Source organism: Strongylocentrotus purpuratus, unplaced genomic scaffold, assembly GCF_000002235.5.
Source record: "Strongylocentrotus purpuratus isolate Spur 01 unplaced genomic scaffold, Spur_5.0 spur5_scaffold_2, whole genome shotgun sequence".
Taxonomy (NCBI): Eukaryota; Metazoa; Echinodermata; class Echinoidea; order Camarodonta; family Strongylocentrotidae; genus Strongylocentrotus; species Strongylocentrotus purpuratus.
Window position 1 is genome coordinate 36899811 of NW_022145605.1, and position 11899 is coordinate 36911709.

An 11899-nucleotide genomic window follows, 5' to 3' on the forward strand; every position below is an offset into this window, starting at 1 on the left:
TATCGTGAATTTTATCGCATATTTTTCACGATTTAGTCTATTCGCGATGTCCCTTCAGGGCCACCATAGTATTGATACGTATCTAAATATATTATGTAATTTACAGGTCACTGACAAGTTTGATGAGCATACAACCTCCTTTTTTCTGACATAAATAATCTAACGTGTCGATGAATCAAAGAGATCACTAAACTTTACAAATTGATGACGAACTTGCATATTATACGCCACTGTCACTGACTGTGTAGATGTTTTATTTTTTTAATGAAACACCCTGTTGAATGAGATTGATATCAAAGTCAAATAAACAGTCAAACAACATAAACATGTAGATAATTACATGCAACTATTGCAACCATGCATTAGTTAAACAAACCCATCCCCTGACAAACAAATCAACCAACTGACCAATCACACTATCAATACAAATCTCAATCCACGTGAGAAGCTAACCAATAATATTACAACAAAAGTTGTTCTTTACACATTAAGTTATGATATAAATAGCCTACAGGTACATGGCATAAAATACAATAAAAGAACAAATGGAAAAAAAGTTTTAGCGTAAAAAATGGTGTCTGAGGCAAGTGTTTCCCTGGCAGGGATGACCTAACAGTGAAACAAACTTTACGGCTTTCATTTCATAATAATGCTTTAGGAAATAATATGTCATAACTCAGAATTCAAGATCTATAAGGTATTAACAGTTAGCCTTATATGATGAAAGCCAAAATTGAGAGAACAAAACCCCAAAAATGTACCAAGTTTTTGCCGCACCTCATCTATTATGAAGAGAAAAGCGAGTTCTGGTAAAGTTTAAAGGTGAAAAATAATGTGTGAATTTGCTCTTTTTTAAAATTTCACATTGAAAGAAATCTTTAAAGAATTGTCAAGCGAAAATGATACCTCTCCAAATGCCCTCATATTCAAAATCTGACGAGAAATAGCTGAAATGTTTGGACCAAACGTTTAGGCCATATGAATGTGTAGTCCCATTATGTGCATTGACCTTTTTCAGTCAATTTCTAAATCATGTTGATGATTAAAAAACCTCTAAGTATACAACAGTTTTTATATTATAATACCACATTTACCAATCGCTTCCGGAAAATGTCTTTCGCAATGTAACATGACCAGAATTCAAATTTATCTTAAAATCTCGAGTTGTAAAACTACCTGTAGTCTTGTGGTTATTCATTCGTAAAGGAATGTCAGCACTCCGATGTGACTATTGTGATTAGCTGTTGAGGTGAGTGATTGGCTGGTTTGTAAAGCCGGTGATTTTTCATCGCCTTTTCTTTCTTTTTTTGCGGCTCCTGACTTGCATTTTCTCCAAAGTAGTACTTCGAATTGAAAGATCGCAAGGTGTATTGTCTATTCTCTGTGACGTCACTTCATATGCAATGTTATAACACAATGAACGAGTCAAAATTGACACCCTATTTTGCCGGAATAATAATAATAATAATTACAGTGCTTATATAGCGCCTAACACTTACTTTGTCAGAAGTCTCTAAGCGCTCTACAATAATGCAGCATAATTACATGTATTTTCAAACACATTTCCCACATAATTTGTGCAAATGATAAAAAAAAATATAAAAACAGGCTCTATAGTTGAGCTAAATATAACCCTGTTATAGGCGTAGAGATACATAGTTGAGCTAAATATAACCCTGTTATAGGCGTAGAGATACATAATCACAAAAGCACTCTATTTTGCATAAACATGTACATACGCATTTACATATTATTCGCGAATATCTTTGAAAATAATTTTATGACCCATTTTTTCGCGAAATTTCTTGCTCTTTCAACAAACTTCATACCCGTTCGTAGGAACATGTTATTATCTTCGCGAGCATCTCCGAAAATTACTCCGTAGTAAGCCGAATTTCTAAGAATCATGCAGTGACAAAGTCAGAATGAATTGAATCCCACCACCGTGTGACTGTTCTTTGTTCTTGATGTTTCAGACCAACTCTTCTCTCTAGTTATATTTTGCATGTAGCAATATGAAGCTGGAAAAAGTTAAAATTCAGCCCGATTTGAAGAGCAGGAAAGCGACTTGTCCCAAATAGAAGTAGATGAAATGCTTGGTCTCGTGCGTCACGTAGCTGCCGAAGTTGCGGCCGACGATGCAATGCCAGGTTGGGTTGTACTTCTTGTCGAACTCCTTCTTGATGTAGGCGGCGATGTCCTTCTCGATAGTGAACTTGTCAATCGCCTGGCCGGCCACATTAGTAGCGTCTTGCAGCATGTCTTCTGACATGTCAACGTTCTTGATCACGACCTTGCGTTCAGACATGATGGCGGTTTAGAGTGATGATTTAACTGCAAAGAGAAAAAGAGGAACCTCAGTAATCGTGATTAGATTCAAGTAGTTATCAATTATCAGGCGCGGATCCAGGATTTTCCAATAGGGGGGGGGGGGGGGGGGGGGGGGGGGGGGGGGGAGGGGGGGGGGGGGGGGGGGGGGGCCGGAAATTCGAAATTCGCGCAGACCGTTATATAAACTTACCAATACTGACAAGGTCATATTAGAAGCACTGTACTTTAATAGTGTATTGGTACCTACAAACGGGCACAATTATTTTGGAAAGGGGACATGCTCACGTCACATCTCTTGTTCCGATATCAACATTCCCCGTTTTCAAGTTATGCTCGCGCAATTTTTTTTGACATTTCCATCAGTGGGGGCTGAAGCCTCTTGCCCCAATATCTATTTCCTGGTTTAATAATTTGGCGAGTGAGCGAAGCGAGTGAGCGGAAATTTGAGCTTATGTATGTTGTGAAAAGTGTTAATTGTCACCAAAATATACGAGATAAGATATAACAAATGCATATTGGTAATTTTTAAATTTTCGGGAAAGAGAGGCTGCAACACCATCACGCATTAACTGCGGTGTTTTTGAAATCAAATCAGACTCCCCAAAAATTGTTAACCAAACGCACGAATCCAGTTTCAAAATCCAAAAAAATGTCAGCTTCAGAGGGGGGCCCATCACCCATCAGACTCCCTCTAAAAGTATTAACCGAATCGCACGAATCTAGGTATAAAAAAAAATCAGCTTCAAGAGCTAGAGAGGAACCCCCCCCCCACACACACACACACACCCTGTGCGCGCAAGCGTAAAATTAACGCTGGCGCTAATGCGTAAGCAGGGGCGGAGGAGCTATTTCCAAAGTGGAAAGCACCAACAAAAAAGGGCACCTACAAAGCGAAATCTCAAAGCGAAAATATACATTTTTTTAGACATTGGTATATACCCTTTCATTGTGATCCCATTATCAGGGACGATTTCAATATTTGTTTTTCTTTATATATCATACAAGTTATTGCTTAAGCATCACACTTTCGGCTAAGTGTGATTGTCTGAATATTCATTTGCGAGCGAGCAAAGCGAGCGAGAAAAAATGTAAGATCTGTGAGGTCGTAGAGTAAAAAATTACATCTTATAAAGAGGGAAAAAAAATCATGATAAGGTTATAAGCATCACGGAAGACTAAAAAAACATTTGTTTTAAAGTGACATATAATTGTATCATCTATAAATGCGAGCGAGCGAGCGAGCTTTAGGGGAAATTACTCTTAGTCGCTTTAAAATTAGGTGCAAGACTAATGATGAGCAGGTTAGGGGGCACGTGCCCCCCCCCCCCCCGTGCCCCCCCCCCCCCCGATGATGAGAGGTTAAGGGGACACATATCGAAAGGATAAAGACACTTATTAGAAAAGAAAAGGAGCATGTGTCAAGGTACAAAGAGTAATTATCAAAGGTTCAAACTGGGGCACTTCTTACACCTGAAAGGAGGCACTCACCAGAAATGAGATAGGGCACTTATGAGTATGGGAAATGGGCATTTGTCGACGGAAAAGGGGCATCCATCAGAAATTTTATTTATCAGAGGTGAAAAGGGGCATTTATGAAAAGGGGATAGGTCCCTATATAGAAAGGAAAAGGGGCACGATTCAAAATTAAAGGGCAGTTAGCAAAGGTGAAAATGGGCACCCATCATAGATGAAAAGAGTACTTATCAGGAGGGGAAGGGGTACTTTTCAAGGTAAAATGAGCATCTCTCAGATTTCGAATAGGGGCATTATCGGAGGTGAAGAGCGCACTGAAGTGAAACGAATTAACTTCATATATATGAAATGGTCATTTACCAGAGGTGAAAAGGGACACTTTTTTATTTATGAAGGGCCTCATTTTTCTAAATAGCCTTATCAGATAGGAAAGGGGCACATGTGTTGATGAAATGTGCGCTTATCCGAGTTAAAAAGGGAAGGGGCACTTCTTTACAAAGTAAAAGTGGCCCTTTTGGGGGGGGGGTACTTGAAGAGTGGGGCCAACTTTGCCCCCTACCCCTGCCACCCGCCCCATCATCTGAAAATCCAAAATGATGTTGTAGGGGCCGGGCGCGGCTTTATCATGAGTGCTTTTATGTGAACCTCTTTTTTTATAAATATATTATGCTGGATTCTGACCCAGATTGCACACTCTAAAATGATAGTATGATCATCCCCAATAACGCTTGTAGTTCACGTATGCACCCCTTCCTCCTAATTCGTCGTTACCGTCACTGCCATTTACGTATGGCCGGCGTATTTTTTATTTACACGCTAGCGAGGGAATTTCTCGATTAATTCCATGAAACCGCTTAAAATTCCAATTTACATCCAGGAGAAGTTTGCTTAACTTTTTCTTGAAACACTTGAACGGTTATGGAAACTGTTTGTGTTTCTAATCTCCAATATTAATATTATTCTGCATCAAATATAAAACATTGATTTCTACTGTGATATGTAAAGGCACGAACTTACGTTAATACATACACATATTTTTTTTGTAACCAAGAAGGCGCACCATGGTAATACATTTAACAAACACATCAACATGTTACCTAGACAACTCATCACCATAGCCATTGTAAAACCATATATAATGATACATGTAAAATATAGATTGAAGCAATTCTCGTCGATTGGCTGTATCCGAGTGTGATTTATATAATGGATTTTGAGTAACATTTGCATCTACCTGTAGTTGAAGAAAAGATACAGTGTATAACATCAATTAAGTTGGAGTTCAATTGGAAGGAAGTAACGACGAATATTGAAGCAAGGGAGACTGGGAGATGAGGAAAGCAGAAAGTTAGAAATTGAGAGATACTCGCGTGATAGCCTTGCATTAATGAATCCTTTATATAATGTTGTTCTTGAGAGAAAGTAGACGATTTTTTTTTTAAATTGGAGATTAGTGCAAGTATTAGATATATTGAAATAGAATTAATGAGAAAGTTATTTTTTTCGAGATCAATACATGGGGGGGGGGGCACCATCAAAATAGGGCACTTTCTGGAATATAAGGTACACCTACAAAGGGAAACATCAAAATGTAATCTACCATATTAAGACATTGATAGACGTACGCGTAACGCATGTCACACACAGAAAAATGAGAAGAAAAGAAAGAATAATTTTTTTTTAAGAAGATAGAGGAAAGGAGAGAGACAGAGAAAGGGGAGAGAAAGAAAGAAAGAAAGAAAAAAGGAAGAACATGAAACTTAACTTTACACTTAGGCCTACATATTACATTTCCGACTGAGTTGGCTCGACATGTGCTGAAGTAGTCTGCGGACGAAAGTACAACAATACGAAAACAGAAGTTATATGAAATTGTCTTTAAGAGAGAAAGAGAGGTTAAATTCTAAAATGAAATGAAAGGGGTTATGTGACTCTCAAGGAGGAAATTACAATTTCTATCGCTCATGACGACTATTTGGAATTCCTAATTTTTTTTAAAGTTCAAGAACTTCCTGGGGCTCCGCCCCATGCAAGACTCTCGGCAACAGCAAATTATTTACACAATTTCTTGCTGTCTGCTGCCTCGAGATCACTGGAGCGAAGAAAGGTAACATATAGCAAGAATCCCTATTCAGTGAAGGATTTATCCCTTTTATTATTAAAGACTCCGACAAAGGCTCTCCCCCTGCAAAATTGGAGAGAGTTTTATGTAGTTTAAGCTTCTAACAACCACGCCCGTGGACCTTTTATTATTTACACAAAGGTAAAAGTGTATAGCAAGAATCCCTATTTAGTGAAGGATTCATCCTTTTTATGCAGATGCTTCTTCTACCATTCTTGACCAGAAGTGCGTTTCAAACTCAATGATATGGGCATCATCCCATTGAATGTTGTGTCCAGTGTTACGGGTTTGTTTTGCTACTTGCTGCCTAATCTGAGGGCTCTGTTGTGCTCTTTAAAAAGAGGACACAATAGGGGCGGCGCAATTTAAATATCAAGGAATGTATTAGAGTTTATTTCTAAAATGAAATGAAAGGGCTATTTGACTCTCAATAAAAACTCTAATCCATCCCTTGAAATTTAAATTGGACTGCCCCCATTCAGTGTGCCATTTTCAAAGAGCACAAAAAGGCTTCAGATTGAAGATTCCATCTCATAAAATCGTCTATAAGAGAGAAAGAGAGTTTATTTCGAGAGAAAAAATGAAATGAAAGGGCTACTTGACAAGAGCCCTTTCATTTCATTTTAGAAATAACCTCTTTTTTCTCCTAAAGACAATTTCTCTCTTGAAAAGGCTCTGCCAGACCCCTCAAGCTCTGCCATGTTGTATGGATCCATTAGAAAGCAAAATAAGCCCACTCAATAATTGATATAAATTATATTAAAACGTCATAGCCAGGGCTCAAATTAATTTTTTTGTCCACGGGGGCTCTTCCCCCCCCAAAAAAAAAGAGCCCCCGTGAGCCTTCTCACGGGGGCTCTTTTAGTACTGACGGGGGCTCTTTTTTTATACAAATATCCATTGATTGGTACCTATGATACTCCTCAATTATTTGCTATTTCATCATTATCATTCCAATCAGCATTTTCCCTCTTACAAATTTACAAGCTACATAGCTGTTACTGGCCTGTGTATATGATATATACGCATACAACACTGATCTTTATGATGTCTTTAACGTGACATATCTTCTTCTCCCCTTGCAAACGAGAAAGAAAACAAGGTCATTAAAAGGGATTAAGCGACAAATAATGATTGTGATTCAAATTGATGCGAATATTTGTTTTGAATAAGCACTGCTATTCCACCCGAATCTTCTTTGTAAAAACAACTTTTACAATCTCAGTCATGCTTACTGAGTTGAGACGTTCCATTCAATGTAAAATACTCATTAAAGAATACACTTCTCCTAATCTGAAAGTGATCTTACAACACAGTGGCAGATTTGCATGGCTGAGATTTGTAAAAGTCGTTTTTACAAAGAAGATTCTGGTGAAAAGCATTGCTTATTCAAAAAAATCCTTGCATCAATTTGAATCACAATGATTATTTGTCGCATGATCCTTTTATTAAATAACCTTGTTTTCTTTTTTGTTTGCAGGGGGAAAAGAAGCTATGTCACGTTAAGAAATCATAAAGATCAGTTGTATTATGCGTATATACATTATGATACCAGAACAAATGTTGATTATCAGAATGTCATTTTGGAATACCTCTATACAAATACCACATTGTCTTTAGCCCGTATCAGTATTAGTATCATGCAATATAAAGCTATTATTCTTTATTTAATTCAGTATAATGCTTTTCCTCAAAAATAGTTTTGCCATTTTGTTAGGGTTGAGACGCTAAGAAATGGTTTCAAATGTACATTACACGAACCCCTGAACCATTGCAAAATGATGGTGGTTCTCTCTCTCTCTCTCTCTCTTTACTTTAATCATGCATTATCAACTACATATAAAGCAGCAACCAAAAACTTAGGGTTATCTGAGATAGGTGAAAGTAAGAGTTAAAAAGAAAGTCATGCTAAAACGGCGCTTCACTCCCCCCCCCCCCCCATGAAAAAAATAAAATAGATTAGTAGTCCTCCTCTTCAGCACCCCCCCCCCCGCTTTAATATCACATTTTCACTTGGCAGCCCAAGGGGGCCGGGGTGGGAGGAGGGGGTTAAACCCCTAACCCCCCCCCCCCGTAGATCTGCCCATGTTACCATATCATTCCACGACATCTTGGTCTTCCTCTTCTTCTCAATAGGGACTTTTAGATTTGCGTGGACGTGGACGTGTTACGTCCTTTTAAGGCACTGGCAGTCACATGTCACGTCCTTTTTAAGCACTGGCACTGCCTTAAAAGGAGGTCACACGTTGCAGTCCACGTTCTCATCGTGCAAATCTAAAGGTCCCTAATATTGATTTACTGGTCGAGGTTCATTATTTGCTAGTCATTTGAAATCACCAGATTTCAGCGGGTTAACACTTTCACAACGAAAAACTTCTCCCTGACCATGTTTCTGCCCTTGCGCGATCGCCTCCAGCTCCAGCAGACATAGCGCGGCAGCGTGCACACGTACCGCTACTAAGGGCGCAGTAGGCCTATAACCACTGCTGACGGCGGCACTGCACTGTGAGCTGAATTGGTAATAATAGGCCTACTCATAAAACAAGAAATCTTGCACGCTAATCTAAGTTCCATTTCATTTGAAAATTGAAACTCAATATTGTGTTAAAGTTATAACAGAAAAGAAAATCTTTATATTATAATTCCACGGGGGCGATTTTTAATTTTGCAATCGCCCCCGTGAGCAACCTGACGGGGGCGATTATGTAGCTCACGGGGGCGAATCGCCCACCGCCCCCGTGTATTTTGAGCATAGCGATTCATCCAAATAAGAAATCCAAGTATGAGGCATTTTGAAAGTTTTAAGAAAATTCTTTCAAATTCCAGGATATTGGGTGTTCTTTTTCAGGAAACTCTATTTAAACGAGTGGAAGCACTGGCGGTTCTGTTTTTTTAAACTGTAACAATTCTCCTTGGATCAGATATAGACCAAAAACAAGCCTCATTATCTTCAGTATACAAGTGTCATTTCGGACCTTACAGCTTTCATAGAAATCGCTTCTGGACCGTCAAAGAAAAAGTTTGAGAACCCCTGGTCTACGCATTATACACATCAGGACCAACTTGACAACTTGACAAAAATTTGAGGGGGGTTCGACCCCCCTCCCCTCTCCCCCCTCCCCCTCCCCCCCCCCCCCTCCTGCGTACGCGCCTGCATGTGCATCCCTTCCTCCTTATTCCTTATCCATCGTTACGGTCACTACCATTTGAGTAGGGCCGGCCCCCTCCTTAATAACGACTCCAAAGCCATAATTTATAGATTACCATTCTCCCATTCTTTGGAGGGGCCGGGCGCGGCCTTTTCAGAAGTGTTTCTACACTTACCTTTTCATGCACTCCGGCTTAACATAAACAAGCATGCTAAGATTGTTTTGAAAAGAGCATAATTTCGACTCAGTTTCGCATAACCTAAAAATAAGAATACGGCCAGTCACCCCTTCCCCCCCCCCCCCTCCCCTCAATGCATCCGCCTTCACGCACCCCCTTCCCCTTGTCTTTCCCTTATTCGTCGTTACTGTCACTAATTTTTAGTGCCATTTCGTCGTCTTTCTTTCTCCCCGGCTCCTCTCTTCTTTTTCTTTCCTCTTTTTTGAACTCTCTCTCTTTTCTTTACTTTTTTGTTCTCTTTTCTTTTATCTTCTCCTTTTCCCCCCTTTTTTTTCCTTCTTTTTTTCTTTCTCTTTTTTCGTTCTCAATTTTTTTTGCTTCGCCAATAGGGGGGGCCGCGGCCGTTTCGGCCCACCCCTGGATCCGCCACTGAATTATCACATACATTCCTGGCGGTTATCAAAAATCATTCTAGCTGGGACGTTATGACAGGTTTCCATCCAGGGAAAACAATAAAACTAAACCGCTAGTGTTTTGTTTTTTATATAATGATTGAAACGTGTAAAATTGATCAGTTAGCAAATACAGACCGAGGCAATATCAGTAATATATTTCTTACTTTATGAAACAATAAAAATGTAATAACGTTACAAGCAAAAGGTTTCTTTCTTTGTCTTTTATCTTAGACTATGCACATCCTTTATTATGTCTTCAGTTGGAAAACAGGCGAAGATGGTCAATGTGAGTTGTCAATATTTTGACTACTTTTGAGAAAGCAAGGAGAAAGTGACTACTTTTTCTATACATCCACACCATTGAGGGCAAGAAAGTGTCGGGCACTTTAAATTTGTTTTTTTTTTTTTTTTTTTATCTAGGAAGTGTTACACCCCTTTCCGGTAAACGATTTTGTCGGTTTTTGTATATTTTGTAACGTACGCCCATATCTCTTCCTTCTACCAAAATTTGCTCCATGGGGCTAAAGAGGAAAACTTGAACTCATTGTTAGGGGACACAACCGCTTTGGCCTGACGGAATTTTTTGTGTTTTGTAATTTACAGTTATATTACTTCGATATAGAAAGATAGATAGATGGAGTGAGATTGACCCGGCTGTGGGATGTGCTTTGGCCGGGCTCCGGAGCTATTGGACCCGACAATTACAGTCAGACTGACAACCGTATTTTGACACTGAGTTAGATGGTCCGAGTAATTTTGAGGAGTAAAGTCTTATTGGTAATATAGGCTCCGAGATTATAATAACCATGATGAACAATAATGTACGAGGCTACATTACCCATTAGGTCAAATAGTTTCTCGTCCTATTTTTTTCAGAGGATGAGGATGACGAGTAGGTCCCCTGATTCAATAAATATTTCCAGTAAATAAAATAATGTGCTATTATTTTTGGTTAATTTCACAGCAAAATTATTTTGCTCATTATGCGGCTTAGAACAAGGTGAAATTGCTTGATTATATTGTTTTTTGTGTATAGGCCTATCTAACTAATTTTATACCAGTGAATTTGATGGTGAATAACATTCTCAAGAGTATATTAATAAATTAGAGAGCAAAGTCCATTTTGCTCGCTCGCAAATTCTCGATTGTTTTTGGCATAGGGATACCCGGAAATCCTCCGATTCGGCCAGTGAATGAGGAAGAAGCTATTGTTACTACAATGAAAGTGTATGAAGGTTATTCTCGCTCGCTTCGCTCGCTTTCACAGTAATGTATTGTTTACGCATCGCATTGCTCTGGGTGCCGAAAGGCCCGAAATAGCTAGATAGTAGATACCCCCATTGGAAATACAGTTATGTACAGTAAATATAGCGCCACAATTAAGACAAAGGTTCAATTATAAATAAAGTATAACTCTTATTATGTCACAACAATGGTGAATATTCGAGAAATTCTAGGATTCGTAAATCGTCGCCAACTGGCTGGGTGTATATAAGGTATACGATTGAAACCGTATATGCGATAGCTTTACAATACTTGCGAATAATCCCGTTTCCATACAAAATTCACAACTAAGTACTAGACTATACACACAACAAATGTAAACATCCAAACAAACAAACTCTGTGTTGGTCATGCAGCTCATCGTGAATGCAAGTATAAAAGGAATATAAGACAAGGAGTGTTGGCAAATACTCACCGGTAGAAGAAATATGTATATAAATATAAATCAGCAAAAATAGGTGTCTCGATCTGTACGGATAATTATTTAAGTATGTTTTTTCTCGTAGCTCGGAAACGGATGAGTGAATGTGGGCGACCGGCGACCAGTGATTATAATATACACTGATTTTTCTTCTACATGTAGACGATCTCCATTGGTCGAGCTTGAATAGTTTATATAGCTTTCAACACTAGCTTTTAACAAGCTTTACGGTCTTTACCCATCCTGCAGAGCGTAGGAGAGACAGTAGTTTTCTTTTAGCTTACCTGGAATGACATGAATAAATTTGGATTAAATAGCTAAGCAAAAGTTATCCTGACCAACGAATGCACTTTCATTCTTTATGCAACGAATGAAGCATGAACCCCAAAGAAGAAATAGAGATTTTTTCAAGGAGCCTTGGTCTTTGAAGAAATGAAATGTATTAAGAGACAATATTGGTTGAAGAGGTTTGGGTAAAGTGAAAGC

At 38.8% G+C, this 11899-nt stretch overlaps 1 protein-coding gene across 1 annotated transcript; it reads right to left on the reverse strand.

Annotated features, from left to right (window-relative positions):
- Nucleotides 1-1717: 1717 nt before the first annotated feature.
- LOC592687 (dynein light chain LC6, flagellar outer arm) lies at nt 1718-11594 on the reverse strand. Its single transcript, XM_030992335.1, has 2 exons — nt 11408-11594; nt 1718-2334 (listed from the first exon to the last, which is right to left on the reverse strand). The coding sequence occupies exon 2, from the start codon at nt 2306-2308 to the stop codon at nt 2039-2041; it is 270 nt and encodes an 89-aa protein (XP_030848195.1). The 5' UTR covers nt 2309-2334; nt 11408-11594; the 3' UTR covers nt 1718-2038.
- Nucleotides 11595-11899: the final 305 nt, after the last annotated feature.